At 48.6% G+C, this 23,083-nt stretch overlaps 1 protein-coding gene across 1 annotated transcript in view; it reads right to left on the reverse strand.

The window, feature by feature from the left end:
• Positions 1–1,945: 1,945 nt before the first annotated feature.
• Positions 1,946–23,083, reverse strand: part of LOC306762789 (uncharacterized protein) — a gene marked incomplete at both ends in the record, with an annotated part of 69,104 nt that continues 47,966 nt past the window's right edge. The window contains 5 exons of the mRNA XM_079249400.1: positions 1,946–2,104; positions 4,385–4,663; positions 4,769–5,177; positions 16,161–17,370; positions 17,622–17,817. Coding sequence (XP_079105526.1) covers positions 1,946–2,104; positions 4,385–4,663; positions 4,769–5,177; positions 16,161–17,370; positions 17,622–17,817 — 2,253 coding nt within the window. The remainder of the gene's footprint in view (positions 2,105–4,384; positions 4,664–4,768; positions 5,178–16,160; positions 17,371–17,621; positions 17,818–23,083) is intronic.

The following is a 23,083-nucleotide window of genomic DNA, read 5'->3' on the forward strand; positions in this document are numbered from 1 at the left end:
GGTTCTGTTTCCTGACGCCAGACTGGGATCCGGTTCTGTTCTGGTCTTAGAAAACTCCTGGTGTGGAAAATGATGGTTTTTCTGACTCTCAGGATGTTTTTAGAAAAAAGTGAAACAAAAAAGCTTCATTTGTTTTTATTCTACAATGAAGAAGATTTTATCTTTTTATTCTGTTGTCAGTTGTCTGACTAATAAATCATCAGATCTGTGGACCTGAACTCATCACATTCTCCAAGCTGCATTCGGATCAGAACCAACAAACCGTCCAGAGACAAGGAACCTGTAGTCTGAACTGAAGCCGCTGCACCCCATCTGCTTCACATTGGTTCAGACGTTAGACCTGTTCCAAATCCTGTTTGGAGGCTTATTATGGGATGGGTTCTACGCAGTGAAGGCCGTTTGACCCAGTTCATGGAACTTTAGTTGTTTTTGTTCTGATCCAGGGTCACGTCAGCAGATTCTGCTCGGATGGTTTAAAGCCTGAAACTTCAAAGCAGAACAGCAAATCCTCTTCTTTTTCTCGTTCTCTTCCTGTGAATCAGTAGAAATGTGCAGAAGGAGAGAAACTCAGCAGCAGGTGGGCATGAATGCAGCATCTGCAGATGTTTTGTTTTTTCTCCTTTACAAGTTTCTTTTTTTTTAACGTGAACATTAATGCAAATAACAACAGCACTTTTCCCTGACCAGGCGTTTTGGTTTCAGGGCTGTTAGGATGCAGAAATTTTATGTTTAATCATATTTAAATCTGATGATGCTTACAGCTTCTGGATGAACGCTGCAGCTAAACTTCAAACAATATATGAAGTTATATGCTATATGAAGTCTCTGTCTCATGATCCAACTGCTTGCTGATACAAAACAAAGTTTTCAGGATGGAAAAACAAAATTGGATTAACAGTCTCAGCTGGTCAGACCATTGAGCCACTGGTTTGTGTTAGCATTTTGAAGCTAACCACTCTGCTTTTGAAAGTGTTAGCATCACTTCTGTTCATGTCCTTTTTAAAATTAATTTCCTGCCATTAAAGCCACATTCACATCAGCCTTTTTGATCCGAATCCTTGTCCATTTGCTTGGAAAGTCCACTTCGTTTGGGGAATGAAGTCTGATTCGGATCAAAGAAGCGGAATCGGTCTGCCTACAAACGCAGGTTTTGGTTTGTTTCAAGCAGACCCAATACAGGAAGCAGACTAAAAATAATACTTCATTTACTGCATTTGGCATAGCTTTGCATTGTGGGTAAATACATAGGAATTGACTAGGCTACTCATTAGAAGCCTCGTCTGCTGTTTATACTGCGTCCATTGTTGCAGTGTATTTCTGCAGTAGACTTGCATAAGACACAATAAAATTATTCCAATGGTCTGGCTGGTTCGACTTAAGTGCAACATGCAGGCAATCTCTGTCCAAATGGATACCTCTCCCCCACAACTGAGCTGACTCCCCCATCGGACCGAGTCTAGTAGACTATCTTGATGTGAATGCACCCTAAATCTTTTTGATTGTCTCATGTTTGTTGAATTAATTGACCTGTAAGTGTTTTTGGATGTCTACGGCTGAGATTTGAGACTGTTGTTGGCTGCAGATATGTTCTGCAAAGATTTATATCACATATTAAACAATGCTAAGCTAACTGCACTCTGAAAGGTTACAGGCAGAAGAGGAAGTATTTGGGAAAAAAAAAACTCATTGTACATGTGTATGAAATATGTAAAGTTTCGGTATAATAATGTAAAAACACACAGAACAGTTAATATTTAAATAAAATAAATGAGCTGATCTAAGCTGGAGTAGAAACTGAGCTTAAAGTTGCTTGATCACGTGAGAGAATAGCTATCACACCTTTCATCAAACTCAATTTGACAGGTGGTTTGAACCAATCAGAAACAGCCACGTTATAAGTCTTAGATAACCGGAAGTCCCTCCTTCGACTATGTGTGTAACGTAATCAGGTGACGTGCTGATGTATGAGGAAGTGGATGTGGAAGTCGGTTCCTCCCTTCACCATGATGTTGAAGGTGGGAAGTGACTTGGCGTCGTCCCTCCCTCTGTTTTCTTCAAAAGGGCATGTCTGCACGGCGTGTCTGGGATGTGTTGGGGCATGTCCCTAGACCCATTGGGGGCATGCCCGAATAAGTCTAGAGGTATAAATAGGTGTAAAAAAAACAAAAAACCAACTGGATTTTTAACAGCCAACTCACAAAATGGAGCAGCAGAGAAGAAAATCAGCTTTTTGGACTGGAATCAGCGAGGTTCCTGACACAAACAATGAAGAGATACCGGCATGTTTTAAGCTAAATGCTACAACCCTCCAGCCCCCTATACACCTACATACACATGCACCCCCACACTCCTCTATATACACACGCCATACCTCCCACCTTTAACACCAGATTCCCCACACACAAGCCCTTACTCCTTCCCACACACATACCACCCACTCCCTCATACACACCCACCTATACCCCACACACTCATGTACTATCACACTCCCCTAAACCCCCACACATACATGCCCCAACACACTCCCCCATACACACACCTCTACCCCCTTGTACATTCATGTTCCACTACACTCCCCCATACACATACAGGCACACCCAATCCTCAACTATCTTGGTCCCGGCCCCTCTGCCGGGCACCAGGGCACGGACCTGCCCCCCACCGCAGCGGCAGATCAGCCCCCCGCCCCCCCAGCGGAGGTCGACCCTCCACCCCGGAAAGGCAGAGGACAGCCCCAGGCACCGGAGCCCAGGACCCGCACCCAGCCCACCCCGCAGCGGCACGGCCACCCGTCACGGAGCTTTTCTAGATTTGTTACCATGTTCAAAATTGTCCAATCGAAGTCTTTGCACCATGAATTGTGTTCTTTTATCTATTATTTCATTAAGTTCTAATTTGGCTTTTCTAATATCATTCAGTGTGTGTTCTTCTGGGGAGACATGGTAAGCTTCCTCTAGTGATTTAATTCTGAGTTCTAATTCTGATGTTCTCAAAGTTTCCTTCTTTTTCTTATGGGAAGAGAAGGATATTATTTTCCCTCTCATTACTGCTTTTCCTGCTTCCCACAGAACACACGCTGAAGTTTCTGGTCTGTTATTGTTTTCTAGATATGAGGAACATTCTCTTTTAAAGTAACTGATAAACTCAGAATCTGTAAGTAATGATGTATTAAATCTCCAGTTTCTAGTGGCTGGCTTACAGTTTTTACTTCTAAGGGTTAATGATACAGGTGCATGATCACTGATGATTATGGGATGGATCTTTATCTCTGATATGTCCCTCATGAGTGAACTGCTGATTAGGAAGTAATCTAGTCTAGAATAGGTATGGTGAACTGAAGAGAAGAAAGTGTATTCTCTCTGTGTCGGGTGATGAGAACGCCATGCATCGCAAAGACCAAAATCCTTCATGTACTGTTTAACCGTTTCAGCTGATTTCCAACCTCGATGCTTCCCTGATGAACTGTATTTGTCAAGAATAACATTTAAGTCCCCTGCTACAATGATTGTGTTATCTAAGTAATCATAGAGCGAAGTAAAGAGGGAGTGAAAAAAGGAGGAGTCATCAACATTTGGGCCATAAACATTTGCAATAGTTAACTTAACATTTTGAATTGATAATGTAACTATTAAAAATCTGCCTTCTGGATCTGTGATTGTTTGGTCAATGTCAAATTTTAAAAAGATTTATTGTTGAATTAGATAAATGAGTCTCCTGCAGGAGAACGATGTCTGCCTTCATTTCATGCATCTGATTAAGAATTTTTAACCTCTTCTCTCTTGTACCAGCTCCACGCACATTCCAAGAGACAAACCTCAGTGTATCCATAAACCAACAAAAACGAAGACTATCTGCATATTACAAACCTCAGTGTATCCATAAACCAGCAGAGATGGAGGTTATGTGCATATTACCACAGCGTGTGTAACCCGCTGCTTGTGCGCCTGTCAGCTGTGTGCGGTACCTGGATCTGCGCGTTAAGTGTCTCTATGTGTGCTTTCCTCATACTGAACTGTGAGTGTATGTGTGAATCATGCATAACGTTGTGTCCGATGTTTAATCTTGTGCGTGCGCCATGAAACATATAAATAGAGAAGTACATTACTGATAAAAGTGAAAGGGTTCAAACAACGAAAAGAGAAAAGAGAAAAAAGTGACCGTGCCAAAGGAAGAAAATAATGTAAAAGAAACATCCGTGACGAGAACGGTGTAGCAGAGACGGGTGGAGAAAATACTGATAATTATTTTGAAACCACAGTATTACAAATATGGCATAACTTATTTAAGATTTAAGATTATTAAGGAACATACCAACAAGTCAGTAGAGCCACGTAGTGATGTTTGGGTCGCGGTACAACTGTCCATTGATAAATAATTTATCCACAGCGATGACAGCGCGAGCTCCTTCGGCGATGGATTTCCTCCTAATAGGGAACAGGACTCTCCGCCGATCCAGGATCTCTCTTGGAAACTGGTCATTAACTGCATAATGAAGGCCCCGAAGTTCACGACCCTGACTCTTCACCTGCTCCTTTTGTTTGTAGTTAACAAACCTGGCTACGATGGGCCGTGGCCGGCCGGCTCCGGGTTTCCTTCCGCCCAGACGGTGAACTCGGTGAAAGGCGATGTTCCCCACCGTTTCTTCCGGGAGCTTTAGATGAGTCTGGATGAAGTTTTTAACCGTGGTCTCGGGGTCTTCATCTGCTTGTTCTGGAATCCCTGCAAACACCAAGTTGTCCCTCATGCTTCTGGCTTGCAGATCCAGCACCGCTTCCTTCATCTTCTTGTTCTCCTCGGAGACTCTGGTCAATCCCTCGGTGAGGGATTTAACCGACTCTCTGAGGACCGCGTTTTCTCTGGCCAGTGTTTCCACTTGCTTCTGGCTGAATTCCAGTGATTCCCACAAGGCCTGAAACTCTTTGTAGAGAATCTCCACCAGGCTCAGGCGCGCATCGAAACTACTGAGCTTTTTATTGATAGAAATAAGAACATCGGTCGTGTCGTTCCCCGGCGACGAAATGGCTCCGGATGAATCCTCGTTCCGCTGTCTTTTAGCCTGAGATGATGCGGCTGGGGTCGATGTTTGCTTCGGCTTCCCCATGACAACTCTGTCCAAACACTGATCTATGAAGTCCGTCAGGCTGGCCAAATCCTCCCCGTTGTGCTCCAGAATGCACCTTAAAAAGACACTATTTACCTACTTAGGAGAATGTTCGAATTAATTTCAGATTAATTTGGCAAAACGCACACATTAATAAATGAATGAATGAATAGTTTAAGTTTGCCTAGTGGGACTCCGCCGTCTCAACCTCACTACCTCCGTCACTTACCTGCGGCTAAAGCTTCTATTTCTATTCCCTGCCAACCTGACATGCATGTACTGAAACCATAATCTAAACGTAAAATACCTCAGTTTTACGGAATATAAAGGGAAACATGTTCTACATTTCTAGACATTTTGGTTTCTTGTAGCTATTGGTAGGTCATTCCTTAAAACGCAATTCTTTCACGAGATTACCTCAAATATTATCACTGTTACTGCATGTTGTACAGCCTGCAGAAAACCTACATAAACAGCCACTAGTCTAACCACTTTTATTCCCTTTCCTTCAGAATCTTCTGCAGGAAATGAGCCTTGAGGACTACAGACTTCACCACTAGACTGGTGGAAAGACAGCCAGGCGTCAGAAGAGACCCTGCGTTCCAGGAATATAGATGTTTGACACAAGTAGCTTTGTGACTAGTTCAAATAAACACTAAATAAATATTATAAATAGTTGTATAACAGTCCTAAAAAGATTTTCAAATAATATAATTGTGTTCTGTTGATTTCTATCATTGTTACAAAGAATAAAAGATGTAACTTCAAATTGTCAGCGCTGTATTTATTCTACAATAATCACACAGAAAATGTGGTCAGTGTCACGATGATGTGCCAGAACAGTTTGGCACACAATCCTTTTGAAACTATAGATTTATTTTTCTGCAGACTACAAAATGAACAAACAGAAGATGAATCTGCATCCAGTTAGGTGTCCGAATGGAAAGCTGATCCTGTGAAAGACAGAATGCTTTTAGTCAAAAACACAGTATTTTTTCAGGAAGAGTCATGTGCACAGTATCAGTGGTAGGCTCCACTAGCGACTCTGCCCCTAACTTGCAACTCCCAAAGAGAATACCATTTCTCACACTTTCGGGCATTTTGGTTGTACTTTTTCCTGAAACTGAATTAAAGAATGTCACTTGCAACATTTAATCATTATGACAAAATATTTTATTCTAATAACTGCATATTCATACAGTTAGGTCTGTAAATGTTGGGACAGTGGCACCACTTTCATATGCTTGACACTATGTACACTATGTACTATAGCAGTGGATTTGAAAAAAAAAGATCTAGATTAAATGAAATTAAAACTGTTTGTCTTATTTCTTCAAGATAATTTATTTTCAAATTAATTTCAGTAGAATACAAGGCTAAGCTTAGCAAGTTGTGTCACTGTCCCAACATTTTAAAAGCTTACTGTATGACTATGCTATTATTTGAATATAACAGAGTGAATGAGATTTCGACCTACATTTGTTGGCCTGTGGCTGTCCTGAAAACTGACTCTTGAGCGTGTCCTCAGAAACGTTAGGTAAGGATAAGGTAAGGATGTGTGGCACTGCTTTGTGACATCAATCTATCCCCGAGAACCATATTGCATTGGCTGAAAATTGTATTTAGAGCATAATTGATGAGCATCGGCGGCCAGATCGGCGTGGTCCACGTTCGTAATCTTAAGCCGGAGAAGTAATAAGATGTTATTTAGATCTAGATATTTCTCCCCATCTCCAGGGGTAAAAACTCAATCAGCCCCAAGTCAGTAATGGCCGAAAGAGGTTAAATTTAAGTTTAGGTTTTGTCCCCTGTAGACAGCTACGTCATTGGAGCAGAGAATAAATCTAATTTAGCAAGGGTGCACTCCAACGATTTTTGATGTAAAAGAGCCATGACTAAATTGAAGCAAAGAAAAAAAAAATATTTTTTTAAAAGTTTGGAAAAACTGCCTGTTGTTTTTTGCTTTTCAGCCAACTAACTCTGATCCTTCAGCTGGGATTCCTGCTCAAACACAGCTCTGGTTGCTGCCTCCTGGCTGGGATTGGTCCTTCCTGTCACCTGATCATCTCCACCCTCCTCACTGGATAATTGGCGCTCTGAGCTCAGCTGATTCCACTAATCGCCAGGACTTAAAATACACCAGGAGTCCTTCATTTAACGGCTACCACTGGCTCAGTAGTGCTCTGCCCTCAGCTTGTGTTGTGACTCTGAACTGTTGTGTTTCTGGAGGACTTTGACAGAGCTGCATTGTTTTTTCGTTTTGTTCTTTTTCGCAGTTCTTCTCTTGTTTGTGGCTGTAAAATCCAGTCGTGTTTTGTTTGGAGAACTGCTTTATGAGCTTGTTTTGTGTTTGGTTTGGCTATTTTGAGGCCATTTCTGGCCTGTTCTTGCCTCGTCTTCCCCCATTGGACAATATATCTGCATTGGTCCATATGTACACCTGGCCACAGGTCTTTCTTTTGTACGGCTCAGTTGCCCTAGCAGAGTCTGGGTCGTAACACTGCGTAATAAAATATGTCTGCACTACGGGCGGCCTTCCTCCCGTTGGTTTTGCCCACACCGACTGAATTTCTCTTGGCAGGAACTCTGCTTCTTTGAGTGCAAGAGGACCATGATCCTGCCTGACTCCTCCTGATTTGAGGGATTCATCATTTTCCTCATCGTCTGGCTCACCACGTTGGTTGCTCTGGTCTTTGCTGCAGATTTTAGATGAGGCTTGTCTATGGCCAAACCTTTTTTCAACAGAGGGGTAACAAAACAAAACAGTTTGGACAACATGGATCCTACGCCTCTGCCGTACATCACAGGTGCTCCGTAGACGATGCGGATCCTGTCTCAGTCTCATTAGACTCATTTATTTAATGTGGTCGGTTTAAAGTGCAGCTCTTACTGTACACACAGTTTACAGGTCTGTCTTGATCCATTTTAATCTCGATCCATGATATAACTTTCTGACACACAAGCTTGTGCTTGCACTGTTTTATATCTAATGCTCACCATATTCTCCGCTAACGTTCACCACAGCTAGCAGCGATGAGTGACTGTCCCTCGCTGCTTGATACTGAATAAGATCTGTGTAGACAAAAAAATTATATATATCTGCGTTCTGCGGTCGCTGGGGTGAGGAGAAGAGCGATTGGAAAGAGTCCACCATTCATTTACTTTTAAGTCTAGCATGTATGCCACGGGTTTATAGTGACTGTCAGCTTTAAAATCTATGCACTTTGTCACCTGCTGTATGACACATTTGCTTCGGGTACATATTTTCTCAGAGCATGGCCATTTTGATCCAAGGGGTCTTTCTGACGAGCGTAATACCTTCCTCGACTAAATTTTACGCTCAGACGTTTGCGATTTTCAGGAACCTTTCTCCATCCGTTCATCCGCTGACACTTTCATGAGCTTGAAAAATGCTGCATCTGGATGGAGATTCTATGTGTGAGGGTAGACAATCTCGCAAAGACCCACGAGCCACTCACTGCTCAGCTTAATGGGTTTTGCCAGATCAACCATATAGCTAGAGTTAATGTTATCTCTAAACACGTCCTTACAAGCATTGGATGGCAGCGTCACGTAAAATCCGTCTAGATGTAATAGATCCATAATGTTGAATGTCTGAACCTCAACACAGTTTTTTAGGCGTTTGTCAGGTGTGAGGTTTTAACCAAACTGTTGAATTTCTCAGGCCAGTTTTTCCATTGTACTAAATCGCACCGTGTGGAATCCATTCAGTTACCGAAAACCTTTCATCCGTAAAACTCTGCTCGTTTTTTATCAGACACTCCTCAGCTTTGATATTCTTACCAGATCTTCCTTCTGGAATTGAATCTTTTTAGCATTGGTCACTGCATACAGGTTTCGCAAGACTTGAGAGGCGGTCTGATCAGTCACCTGCATGGGGCTTATTTTTATACTTTGGTAGTTATGGTTATCACTTTTCACCAAATCTTGTAAGAAGTCGATGTGATGTCTGGGGTTGTTGGCAGTAAAATATTTCCACATTCTAGTTTTCAAAGTGTGATTAACTCTTTCAACCAGAGAAGGCTAGTTGTAACAAAATATTTAATTCTGTTTTTCTTCATCAAAACTTACCAGAGTCCGTTTGTAACTTTTTAGGTCTCCAGGCAGCTCGGAATTTGCTCAATGTTAATCCCCCACCCCCACAGCCCCCTCTCAGCTCTACGGGAGAGACGACATGTGTGACGCTGCAAAGATGGCGAAGGTAGGAACCAGCAACTGAGATTCAGTTCAGAAACCTATGGCATCATGAAGGCTCCATTCATCTTTTTATATCCAGTCTATGGTTGCCACTCATCCCATAAAATACAGAATCGTCTTAATTGAAGTAAACATTGCATCCCCGATTGAACCAATATGAGACGCACTCTTTGTTCTGCATTTTCATAAATTAACAAAAGCCTACGCATGTCGCACACATCACTAAATCTAATTCAATTTACAAAATGAAACATAGAAAATACAACAGTCAGCAAATATGTCTTTTAGGTGCAAAATCTACACAGGTCTCAGCCCCCCTTGTGTGTGGGGTAGTCACGGACGTGTTTCCTAGAGACAGACACTCATCTCTGCTCAGAAGACCCGCGCCTTTTAAAAATGTCTGCAGTACCTGGTACTGCTCAAAACCAACGGTTCATGTAAAACAGACGACTGCAGCATCATTGAAGAAATTGTATAATGTGTCAGCGATTGTTCAGATGTGCATGATGGGCTATCCCTGTTACTACATAGGTTAGAAGTAAAGTAGTTTCCTTTAAAAGTACTGATGTGACTACACATTTCTAAAAGAGATTTTATCCCTGGGCAAGTACTAATGCTGCTGTAAAGCCAACCTGATGTTAGCATGACGCTACATAGCAGTACTCATATGGTTCTGTGCTAGCACTAAATTTGTATTAAGCTAACATTTGGTAAGTATGTTTAGGGACTACTTGTACATGTCACTGTGGTGTTTACCAAAGGTCTGATCCCAGTTCAGTCCCAGTTTATTGTCATTGTGGTCTTTATCACACAGTAGTGTGAAAGTTCTTTAAACTACCAGCAAAAAAAAAAAAAGCTAGTCAGACAGAGTTTTGCCACTTATTTACAAAAAGTTTTTCCTTCTAAAAAAAAAAAAAAAAAAAAAAAAAAAAAGAAAGTCCTCTAGCCCGACCTGAGCAGGGGCTAAAACTTGAAGAAAACCAAGCAGGTGATCCAGATGGAGCCAAGAGATGAGGTCTGGAGCTGCACGTCGCCTGACGCCGCTGTGGAGGAAAAGAACAGTGAGCCTCAGATAACAGCTTTTAAGTGGAAGAGGAGAGTAGTTTTGCTCTTGGTGTGCACACAAGCTTTTCCACGTCCCTTTACTTAGCTGTTAGCAGGCGTTGCATTTACTTCCTCTTGGCCCAGGTCAGTTTCGAACCATCTGCCTGTAGTCTTTAGGATGGTCTCTTATACGCCCGATCCCACCAGCGCTGCAGCTCTGGCTCCTCCTGTGCCTCTCTTTGCTGTGTTCTCCCACTTCCTTCTGTCCATTCAGTCCTTTTAAGGAGTCTTTATCCAGTGAGAACTCGGGGGTGTGGTGTTCTGATTGGGGTCAGCTGTCCTATATCACCACCAGGTTTTAGCAATCACACAATTAAAAACATTCCTGAGACTAAAACCAAACATACATGAAACCCACAGCAGTATTAAAAAGTTAAAAGCCTGCAAATTCTCAGGGGTTGTATAAAACCATGGATGATAAAGGGTAAAAACTGACAGTAAAAAGTCCCACTTTGACATTTACATTTGGTCTGATCCCAGTTCAGTCCCAGTTTATCATCATTATGGCGTTTACATCCCAGTTCAGTCCCAGTTTATCGTCATTATGGCGTTTACATCCCAGTTCAGTCCCAGTTTATCGTCATTATGGCGTTTACATCCCAGTTCAGTCCCAGTTTATCGTCATTATGGCGTTTACATCCCAGTTCAGTCCCAGTTTATCGTCATTATGGCGTTTACATCCCAGTTCAGTCCCAGTTTATCGTCATTATGGCGTTTACATCCCAGTTTATCGTCATTATGGCGTTTACATCCCAGTTCAGTCCCAGTTTATCGTCATTATGGCGTTTACATCCCAGTTCAGTCCCAGTTTATCGTCATTATGGCGTTTACATCCCAGTTCAGTCCCAGTTTATCGTCATTATGGCGTTTACATCCCAGTTCAGTCCCAGTTTATCGTCATTATGGCGTTTACATCCCAGTTCAGTCCCAGTTTATCGTCATTATGGCGTTTACATCCCAGTTCAGTCCCAGTTTATCGTCATTATGGCGTTTACATCCCAGTTTATCGTCATTATGGCGTTTACATCCCAGTTCAGTCCCAGTTTATCATCATTATGGCGTTTACATCCCAGTTTATCGTCATTATGGCGTTTACATCCCAGTTCAGTCCCAGTTTATAGTCATTATGGCGTTTACATCCCAGTTTATCGTCATTATGGCGTTTACATCCCAGTTCAGTCCCAGTTTATCGTCATTATGGCGTTTACATCCCAGTTTATCGTCATTATGGCGTTTACATCCCAGTTTATCGTCATTATGGCGTTTACATCCCAGTTTATCGTCATTATGGCGTTTACATCCCAGTTCAGTCCCAGTTTATCGTCATTATGGCGTTTACATCCCAGTTTATCGTCATTATGGCGTTTACATCCCAGTTCAGTCCCAGTTTATCGTCATTATGGCGTTTACATCCCAGTTCAGTCCCAGTTTATCGTCATTATGGCGTTTACATCCCAGTTTATCGTCATTATGGCGTTTACATCCCAGTTCAGTCCCAGTTTATCGTCAACATGGCGTTTACATCCCAGTTCAGTCCCAGTTTATCGTCATTATGGCGTTTACATCCCAGTTCAGTCCCAGTTTATCGTCATTATGGCGTTTACATCCCAGTTCAGTCCCAGTTTATCGTCATTATGGCGTTTACATCCCAGTTTATCGTCATTATGGCGTTTACATCCCAGTTTATCGTCATTATGGCGTTTACATCCCAGTTTATCGTCATTATGGCGTTTACATCCCAGTTTATCGTCATTATGGCGTTTACATCCCAGTTCAGTCCCAGTTTATCGTCATTATGGCGTTTACATCCCAGTTTATCGTCATTATGGCGTTTACATCCCAGTTTATCGTCATTATGGCGTTTACATCCCAGTTTATCGTCATTATGGCGTTTACATCCCAGTTCAGTCCCAGTTTATCGTCAACATGGCGTTTACATCCCAGTTCAGTCCCAGTTTATCGTCATTATGGCGTTTACATCCCAGTTCAGTCCCAGTTTATCGTCAACATGGCGTTTACATCCCAGTTCAGTCCCAGTTTATCGTCATTATGGCGTTTACATCCCAGTTCAGTCCCAGTTTATCGTCATTATGGCGTTTACATCCCAGTTCAGTCCCAGTTTATCGTCAACATGGCGTTTACATCCCAGTTCAGTCCCAGTTTATCGTCATTATGGCGTTTACATCCCAGTTCAGTCCCAGTTTATCGTCATTATGGCGTTTACATCCCAGTTCAGTCCCAGTTTATCGTCATTATGGCGTTTACATCCCAGTTCAGTCCCAGTTTATCGTCATTATGGCGTTTACATCCCAGTTTATCGTCATTATGGCGTTTACATCCCAGTTTATCGTCATTATGGCGTTTACATCCCAGTTTATCATCATTATGGCGTTTACATCCCAGTTTATCGTCATTATGGCGTTTACATCCCAGTTCAGTCCCAGTTTATCGTCATTATGGCGTTTACATCCCAGTTTATCGTCATTATGGCGTTTACATCCCAGTTTATCGTCATTATGGCGTTTACATCCCAGTTTATCGTCATTATGGCGTTTACATCCCAGTTCAGTCCCAGTTTATCGTCAACATGGCGTTTACATCCCAGTTCAGTCCCAGTTTATCGTCATTATGGCGTTTACATCCCAGTTCAGTCCCAGTTTATCGTCAACATGGTGTTTACATCCCAGTTCAGTCCCAGTTTATCGTCATTATGGCGTTTACATCCCAGTTCAGTCCCAGTTTATCGTCATTATGGCGTTTACATCCCAGTTCAGTCCCAGTTTATCGTCAACATGGCGTTTACATCCCAGTTCAGTCCCAGTTTATCGTCATTATGGCGTTTACATCCCAGTTCAGTCCCAGTTTATCGTCAACATGGCGTTTACATCCCAGTTCAGTCCCAGTTTATCGTCATTATGGCGTTTACATCCCAGTTCAGTCCCAGTTTATCGTCATTATGGCGTTTACATCCCAGTTCAGTCCCAGTTTATCGTCATTATGGCGTTTACATCCCAGTTCAGTCCCAGTTTATCGTCATTATGGTGTTTACATCCCAGTTCAGTCCCAGTTTATCGTCATTATGGCGTTTACATCCCAGTTCAGTCCCAGTTTATCGTCATTATGGCGTTTACATCCCAGTTCAGTCCCAGTTTATCGTCAACATGGCGTTTACATCCCAGTTCAGTCCCAGTTTATCGTCATTATGGCGTTTACATCCCAGTTCAGTCCCAGTTTATCGTCAACATGGTGTTTACAGCAAGCCTGATCAGTTTGGTCCCAGATAACCGAATTGTGGAAATGTCAGTAAATGTCTCGTCCTTCTTATGAACACATTCTGTGGAACCAGTCTGATGGAGCACAAATGTAGCAACAAGCTAACCTTCATACTGCTGTGATGCTAAGCTAGCTGGGAACATAGATGCTAACATTAGCTTTGTGATGTTGACAAGCATCTCCACATGTTTAAGGTGGATGACGGTGGATGTGGTGGAGCCAGATGTTGCAGTTTCATTTATCCCCCTATTTAAAAATGTAAAAGTTTCAGCGATGCGACAGAACTGTTCACACACTGCCGTTGTTTTGACTTTGATTGCACATATGGCATGGCTGTGTTTGCATGATGTCATGTTAGACTGAAGAAATTACACAAATTTAACAGAAATGAGACAAACAGACACATTTTCCCATTAAACATTTTAATTATCTCTGTTAAGTCTACTGTGTAAAAATAAGCATCAAAATTACCAAAACTCAACAAAATACAATCTGGCAAAGCAAAAAGCCAAAAAACCAGAATGAGATGAAAAAATAACTTTTCTTCTTGCATCGTTTCTGCCCCACATCTGAGCTGAAACCAACCTGGACCGAACTGGGCCAGGTTGGTTTCACCTTACAAGAGCCTGAAAACTCCAGAGCTTCTCTCGAAGCCGACGGCAGAACCGTTGAGTGAAATCAGCGAGAAGCCAAAGAAATATCTACTTCAACACTTGTGAAGTTCACTAAATCATTTCGAGGTTAATAACATCCACACGTCCTCTTTACAGTAAAAATACACGACGTGGAGGCTGGACTACGGAAGCCCAGTCACGCCATTCCAGTGAAAAATATTCACAAACTTACTCATTTATGAGCTTTAAAGTCATAATTGTTTTATAAAAAGGTACAACTGTGAGACAAAATGCAATAATTATAAAATAAAATGAGATTTGGTTGTTAGTAAAAAATAATAGTCTATGATAAAATTTAAGTATGATTTCCAACCTAACTATACAATCTAACAATTTTTTTTTCCCATTATCATGACTGAAAGTATAAGTCTCATAATTATGACTTTAGAGTTATCAATCACAAGTTCCTTTGTCCATATTTTCCATTTCCGTGCACGGGAAAGGGCTTCCAGCAGTAACATCATGCTAAATATTAGCTGCAGCTCTGAAAAACAAAAGCTTTAATCTAAACTTGCCTATGAGCAGAAGGCCGGGTTTATCCAGGCTAGAAGCAAAGAGTTTATCTACGCAGCTGCAGAAAGGAACCAATCAGAGCAGACAGGAAGTCGCTTCTCCTTCATTCAGCTGCACAAAAACCGGACCCCCTTCACAAGCCCAACACTTCTACGGCGTATATCTGCAGGTTTTCCTCCTGTTGGCCGGTGAAGAGCAGAACCCGACACGTCACTGGTCCTGGTGTTGCTCCCACAGAACAGCAGAAGAAGAACAAAGTGGAGGAATCAGACTGAGGGTGATGAGAAACAGAGGATCGGAATTATCAGAAAGTGATTGAACCAGTTCTAACTGAAGCAGGTGACGTGATTGGTCGGTTTTACCAATCACATCACCTCATTGGTCGGAGAACTCTGTTACCAGGCAGAAAAACCTTGGAGAACGTTGCGAATGAAATGTTTTAATGAGTATCTCATGAAAAAGAAAGATGGCACTCGTGGCTTTCCGTAGGACAGAGGGACCTGGCTCACATCTGGACTGGGATCCAGTCAACAGAACCGGTGGTTCGACTCCATGTGAACAAACATCAGTCCAGGCTCCCCTTCCTTTCCTCTGATAGAGCTGTGTGATAAAGCAGACCACCATCTGATCCAGAACCAGGACCAGAACTGAAGCAGAACAAGGCTCTTTGTGTTTGGAGGGAAGCCATGTTTTCATAAAGTTTCTGAACAAAACCTTCAGAAATAATCAGAACACTGAAAAGCAGCAAATCCTCCAGAACCAGCAGATCCAGACTTGGATCTGGATCAGTTCATGATCTTCTGTTTCTGATGACTGAGAAACCATCGAAGTAGCTGATCCATCCGGTACCTTCAGTCTCCCCTTAAAGGACATCCACAACCAATCAGAGCAGCCAGGGGGCGGAGCTAAAGACAGAGCTGGTCCAGATGTTCGCCTTCAGCCGCTGAGGAAACATCTGCACGATGACATCTGGGCAGAAGGTCCATCAATCGTTATCTGAAGATTCATTTGGTTTGACACTAAAACACGTTCTGATCCACAACTTCTGCAGATGTTCTCTGTCTTGACGCCGGAACTGATGAAGATGAAGGTTGATTTAACCGTTTCAGTGAAGATGAAGCTGCAAGAAGCAGAGCTCTTCACATCCATCAGTAAAGGATGGAATGGTTCATCCAGATCCTGTCAGCTGATCCTGGAACTGAAGCTGGGTCCCGCCTCGGTGGGACCTGGTCCAGACTCTGCAGATCCATCTGAGCCATCCGGACCAGAAATCTCACTGTGGGTTAGTCGGCCGAAACCGGGCCGTGTAGTCACCGCAGGAGGGGCAGTAGGGGCCCGGCAGCCTGGCAGCAAGCTGCTGGCACAGCGAGCAGAGCAGGGGGCCCCTGCTGAGGCCCCTGCTGAGGTCCCTGCTGGGGTCCCTGCTGGGGTCCCTGCTGGGGTCCCTGCTGATGAGGTCCCTGCTGGGGTCCCTGCTGGGGTCCCTGCTGGGGCCCCTGCTGGGGTCCCTGCTGATGAGGTCCCTGCTGGGGTCCCTGCTGGGGTCCCTGCTGATGAGGTCCCTGCTGGGGTCCCTGCTGGGGTCCCTGCTGATGAGGTCCCTGCTGGGGTCCCTGCTGAGGTCCCTGCTGAGGTCCCTGCTGAGGTCCCTGCTGATGTCCCTGCTGATGTCCCTGCTGAGGTCCCTGCTGAGGTCCCTGCTGGGGTCCCTGCTGATGAGGTCCCTGCTGGGGTCCCTGCTGAGGTCCCTGCTGAGGTCCCTGCTGGGGTCCCTGCTGAGGTCCCTGCTGGGGTCCCTGCTGGGGTCCCTGCTGAGGTCCCTGCTGAGGTCCCTGCTGGGGTCCCTGCTGGGGTCCCTGCTGATGAGGTCCCTGCTGATGAGGTCCCTGCTGATGAGGTCCCTGCTGGGGTCCCTGCTGATGAGGTCCCTGCTGGGGTCCCTGCTGATGAGGCCCCTGCTGAGGTCCCTGCTGAGGCCCCTGCTGAGGCCCCTGCTGGGGCCCCTGCTGGTCCGATGGAGGTGCTGGTGGTGGAGAGCAGAGCGGAGGTCCCAGGAAGAGCTGGGCTGGACCGCCCTGAAGTCGGCATCATGGCGCCAGTCGCTGTCAGGGGGGACGTCCAGGCGCAGAGGCTGGGGGGGGGCATCACTGGACCCCCTGATGTAGGCGGAGCTCGTAGCGTGGGCGGAGCTCGTAGCGTGGGCGGAGCGTCTGTCTACGTTACCAAGCAGCTGGCGTGGCGTGCCGTTGGTGGCAGAGTGGCGAGGGTGCACCAGGGTGGCGTAGAGATTCTGTAGACCTGATGGAGGAGCCGGACCAGTTCTGGCTCTGTGGAGGGAGGAGAAGGAGGTGGTGGGAGAAGGAGGCGGGGCTTGGCGAGGAGCCCGAGGAAGAGTCCCATATTTCATCACAACAGCTTGAAGGTTGTGATCCGAGAGAGGCGGACTCTGGTCAGAACCAACCAGAACCGGCTGCTGGAGGCGGGGACCTGAGGAGGAGGAGGAGGAGGAGGAGGAGAGAGGAGGAGGAGGAGGAGAATAATGAGAAACCAGCGGTCTGTGAGGATCCATCAGCGACATGTTTCAACATTTCTAAAAGTGATCTTTAGTTCGGTTTCACCGCGTTTCAATAATGTGATTGATCTGTGATCAGGATCATTCAGCACCTCCACCTGCAGTCTAGAAACCGTCCAGATGGCGAATAAACTGGAGGAGGAGCAGAGAGGAGTCTGCAGATTACCTGAGTGTCCCCAGGAGGAGAGCCCTAATCCCGGGGGCTGAGGAGGAGCGGAGGGGCCGGGGGGGTGGAGCTGCTGGAAAGGGTGATCTGCTGTGAAGGAGGAGGGGAGGTGCAAGGAGGAGGTGCTGGGGCGATGGAGGAAGAGGGAAGAAGAGGAGTCTGAGTCTCTGAGAGGAGGTGGGGACACAGAGGGGTCCTTCAGAAGAAAAGATGGAGAAAAATGAAGAGTAAACAAAACACAGAAAAAACAAAACAAGCAACAAAACATAAAATGTGGAAATCTTGATCTCCAGCAGCGTGACCGAAGTGTGTGAGACACACAGCTGCTGGACGTGCTGGTCTGTAGCGATCTGATGACGGTTCCTGTCAGACTGCGAGCAGCAGGGAGTCGGATGTTCTCTGGCCTGTAGCTGTGGTCGTCTCCTGGCGGCTGCAGAGCAGCAGGGAGTCGGATGTTCTCTGGCCTGTAGCTGTGGTCGTCTCCTGGCGGCTGCGGAGCAGCAGGGAGTCGGATGTTCTCTGGCCTGTAGCTGTGGTCGTCTCCTGGAGGCTGCGGAGCAGCAGGGAGTCGGATGTTCTCTGGCCTGTAGCTGTGGTCGTCTCCTGGAGGCTGCAGAGCAGCAGGGAGTCGGATGTTCTCTGGCCTGTAGCTGTGGTCGTCTCCTGGAGGCTGCAGAGCAGCAGGGAGTCGGATGTTCTCTGGCCTGTAGCTGTGGTCGTCTCCTGGCGGCTGCGGAGCAGCAGGGAGTCGGATGTTCTCTGGCCTGTAGCTGTGGTCGTCTCCTGGCGGCTGCAGAGCAGCAGGGAGTCGGATGTTCTCTGGCCTGTAGCTGTGGTCGTCTCCTGGCGGCTGCAGAGCAGCAGGGAGTCGGATGTTCTCTGGCCTGTAGCTGTGGTCGTCTCCTGGCGGCTGCAGAGCAGCAGGGAGTCGGATGTTCTCTGGCCTGTAGCTGTGGTCGTCTCCTGGCGGCTGCGGAGCAGCAGGGAGTCGGATGTTCTCTGGCCTGTAGCTGTGGTCGTCTCCTGGCGGCTGCAGAGCAGCAGGGAGTCGGATGTTCTCTGGCCTGTAGCTGTGGTCGTCTCCTGGAGGCTGCAGAGCAGCAGGGAGTCGGATGTTCTCTGGCCTGTAGCTGTGGTCGTCTCCTGGCGGCTGCGGAGCAGCAGGGAGTCGGATGTTCTCTGGCCTGTAGCTGTGGTCGTCTCCTGGAGGCTGCAGAGCAGCAGGGAGTCGGATGTTCTCTGGCCTGTAGCTGTGGTCGTCTCCTGGAGGCTGCAGAGCAGCAGGGAGTCGGATGTTCTCTGGCCTGTAGCTGTGGTCGTCTCCTGGCGGCTGCAGAGCAGCAGGGAGTCGGATGTTCTCTGGCCTGTAGCTGTGGTCGTCTCCTGGCGGCTGCAGAGCAGCAGGGAGTCGGATGTTCTCTGGCCTGTAGCTGTGGTCGTCTCCTGGCGGCTGCAGAGCAGCAGGGAGTCGGATGTTCTCTGGCCTGTAGCTGTGGTCGTCTCCTGGCGGCTGCAGAGCAGCAGGGAGTCGGATGTTCTCTGGCCTGTAGCTGTGGTCGTCTCCTGGCGGCTGCAGAGCAGCAGGGAGTCGGATGTTCTCTGGCCTGTAGCTGTGGTCGTCTCCTGGCGGCTGCGGAGCAGCAGGGAGTCGGATGTTCTCTGGCCTGTAGCTGTGGTCGTCTCCTGGCGGCTGCAGAGCAGCAGGGAGTCGGATGTTCTCTGGCCTGTAGCTGTGGTCGTCTCCTGGCGGCTGCAGAGCAGCAGGGAGTCGGATGTTCTCTGGCCTGTAGCTGTGGTCGTCTCCTGGCGGCTGCGGAGCAGCAGGGAGTCGGATGTTCTCTGGCCTGTAGCTGTGGTCGTCTCCTGGCGGCTGCAGAGCAGCAGGGAGTCGGATGTTCTCTGGCCTGTAGCTGTGGTCGTCTCCCGGCGGCTGCAGAGCAGCAGGGAGTCGGATGTTCTCTGGCCTGTAGCTGTGGTCGTCTCCTGGCGGCTGCAGAGCAGCAGGGAGTCGGATGTTCTCTGGCCTGTAGCTGTGGTCGTCTCCTGGAGGCTGCAGAGCAGCAGGGAGTCGGATGTTCTCTGGCCTGTAGCTGTGGTCGTCTCCTGGCGGCTGCAGAGCAGCAGGGAGTCGGATGTTCTCTGGCCTGTAGCTGTGGTCGTCTCCTGGAGGCTGCGGAGCAGCAGGGAGTCGGATGTTCTCTGGCCTGTAGCTGTGGTCGTCTCCTGGAGGCTGCGGAGCAGCAGGGAGTCGGATGTTCTCTGGCCTGTAGCTGTGGTCGTCTCCTGGAGGCTGCAGAGCAGCAGGGAGTCGGATGTTCTCTGGCCTGTAGCTGTGGTCGTCTCCTGGAGGCTGCAGAGCAGCAGGGAGTCGGATGTTCTCTGGCCTGTAGCTGTGGTCGTCTCCTGGCGGCTGCAGAGCAGCAGGGAGTCGGATGTTCTCTGGCCTGTAGCTGTGGTCGTCTCCTGGAGGCTGCAGAGCAGCAGGGAGTCGGATGTTCTCTGGCCTGTAGCTGTGGTCGTCTCCTGGCGGCTGCGGAGCAGCAGGGAGTCGGATGTTCTCTGGCCTGTAGCTGTGGTCGTCTCCTGGAGGCTGCGGAGCAGCAGGGAGTCGGATGTTCTCTGGCCTGTAGCTGTGGTCGTCTCCTGGCGGCTGCAGAGCAGCAGGGAGTCGGATGTTCTCTGGCCTGTAGCTGTGGTCGTCTCCTGGCGGCTGCAGAGCAGCAGGGAGTCGGATGTTCTCTGGCCTGTAGCTGTGGTCGTCTCCTGGCGGCTGCAGAGCAGCAGGGAGTCGGATGTTCTCTGGCCTGTAGCTGTGGTCGTCTCCTGGCGGCTGCAGAGCAGCAGGGAGTCGGATGTTCTCTGGCCTGTAGCTGTGGTCGTCTCCTGGCGGCTGCAGAGCAGCAGGGAGTCGGATGTTCTCTGGCCTGTAGCTGTGGTCGTCTCCTGGCGGCTGCAGAGCAGCAGGGAGTCGGATGTTCTCTGGCCTGTAGCTGTGGTCGTCTCCCGGCGGCTGCGGAGCAGCAGGGAGTCGGATGTTCTCTGGCCTGTAGCTGTGGTCGTCTCCTGGCGGCTGCAGAGCAGCAGGGAGTCGGATGTTCTCTGGCCTGTAGCTGTGGTCGTCTCCCGGCGGCTGCAGAGCAGCAGGGAGTCGGATGTTCTCTGGCCTGTAGCTGTGGTCGTCTCCTGGAGGCTGCAGAGCAGCAGGGAGTCGGATGTTCTCTGGCCTGTAGCTGTGGTCGTCTCCCGGCGGCTGCAGAGCAGCAGGGAGTCGGATGTTCTCTGGCCTGTAGCTGTGGTCGTCTCCTGGCGGCTGCAGAGCAGCAGGGAGTCGGATGTTCTCTGGCCTGTAGCTGTGGTCGTCTCCTGGAGGCTGCGGAGCAGCAGGGAGTCGGATGTTCTCTGGCCTGTAGCTGTGGTCGTCTCCTGGAGGCTGCGGAGCAGCAGGGAGTCGGATGTTCTCTGGCCTGTAGCTGTGGTCGTCTCCTGGCGGCTGCAGAGCAGCAGGGAGTCGGATGTTCTCTGGCCTGTAGCTGTGGTCGTCTCCTGGCGGCTGCAGAGCAGCAGGGAGTCGGATGTTCTCTGGCCTGTAGCTGTGGTCGTCTCCTGGAGGCTGCAGAGCAGCAGGGAGTCGGATGTTCTCTGGCCTGTAGCTGTGGTCGTCTCCTGGAGGCTGCAGAGCAGCAGGGAGTCGGATGTTCTCTGGCCTGTAGCTGTGGTCGTCTCCTGGCGGCTGCGGAGCAGCAGGGAGTCGGATGTTCTCTGGCCTGTAGCTGTGGTCGTCTCCTGGCGGCTGCAGAGCAGCAGGGAGTCGGATGTTCTCTGGCCTGTAGCTGTGGTCGTCTCCTGGCGGCTGCAGAGCAGCAGGGAGTCGGATGTTCTCTGGCCTGTAGCTGTGGTCGTCTCCTGGCGGCTGCAGAGCAGCAGGGAGTCGGATGTTCTCTGGCCTGTAGCTGTGGTCGTCTCCTGGAGGCTGCAGAGCAGCAGGGAGTCGGATGTTCTCTGGCCTGTAGCTGTGGTCGTCTCCCGGCGGCTGCAGAGCAGCAGGGAGTCGGATGTTCTCTGGCCTGTAGCTGTGGTCGTCTCCTGGAGGCTGCAGAGCAGCAGGGAGTCGGATGTTCTCTGGCCTGTAGCTGTGGTCGTCTCCCGGCGGCTGCAGAGCAGCAGGGAGTCGGATGTTCTCTGGCCTGTAGCTGTGGTCGTCTCCTGGAGGCTGCAGAGCAGCAGGGAGTCGGATGTTCTCTGGCCTGTAGCTGTGGTCGTCTCCTGGCGGCTGCAGAGCAGCAGGGAGTCGGATGTTCTCTGGCCTGTAGCTGTGGTCGTCTCCTGGCGGCTGCAGAGCAGCAGGGAGTCGGATGTTCTCTGGCCTGTAGCTGTGGTCGTCTCCTGGCGGCTGCAGAGCAGCAGGGAGTCGGATGTTCTCTGGCCTGTAGCTGTGGTCGTCTCCTGGAGGCTGCAGAGCAGCAGGGAGTCGGATGTTCTCTGGCCTGTAGCTGTGGTCGTCTCCTGGCGGCTGCGGAGCAGCAGGGAGTCGGATGTTCTCTGGCCTGTAGCTGTGGTCGTCTCCTGGCGGCTGCGGAGCAGCAGGGAGTCGGATGTTCTCTGGCCTGTAGCTGTGGTCGTCTCCTGGCGGCTGCGGAGCAGCAGGGAGTCGGATGTTCTCTGGCCTGTAGCTGTGGTCGTCTCCTGGCGGCTGCAGAGCAGCAGGGAGTCGGATGTTCTCTGGCCTGTAGCTGTGGTCGTCTCCTGGCGGCTGCAGAGCAGCAGGGAGTCGGATGTTCTCTGGCCTGTAGCTGTGGTCGTCTCCTGGCGGCTGCAGAGCAGCAGGGAGTCGGATGTTCTCTGGCCTGTAGCTGTGGTCGTCTCCTGGCGGCTGCAGAGCAGCAGGGAGTCGGATGTTCTCTGGCCTGTAGCTGTGGTCGTCTCCTGGCGGCTGCAGAGCAGCAGGGAGTCGGATGTTCTCTGGCCTGTAGCTGTGGTCGTCTCCTGGAGGCTGCAGAGCAGCAGGGAGTCGGATGTTCTCTGGCCTGTAGCTGTGGTCGTCTCCTGGAGGCTGCAGAGCAGCAGGGAGTCGGATGTTCTCTGGCCTGTAGCTGTGGTCGTCTCCTGGCGGCTGCAGAGCAGCAGGGAGTCGGATGTTCTCTGGCCTGTAGCTGTGGTCGTCTCCTGGAGGCTGCAGAGCAGCAGGGAGTCGGATGTTCTCTGGCCTGTAGCTGTGGTCGTCTCCTGGCGGCTGCGGAGCAGCAGGGAGTCGGATGTTCTCTGGCCTGTAGCTGTGGTCGTCTCCTGGCGGCTGCAGAGCAGCAGGGAGTCGGATGTTCTCTGGCCTGTAGCTGTGGTCGTCTCCTGGCGGCTGCGGAGCAGCAGGGAGTCGGATGTTCTCTGGCCTGTAGCTGTGGTCGTCTCCTGGCGGCTGCAGAGCAGCAGGTAAAACCAGGTTGATGTTTATCACAGTGATTCACAAG

The sequence above is a fragment of the Telmatherina bonti genome, assembly GCF_933228915.1.
Source record: "Telmatherina bonti genome assembly, chromosome: 11".
NCBI lineage: Eukaryota > Metazoa > Chordata > Actinopteri > Atheriniformes > Telmatherinidae > Telmatherina > Telmatherina bonti.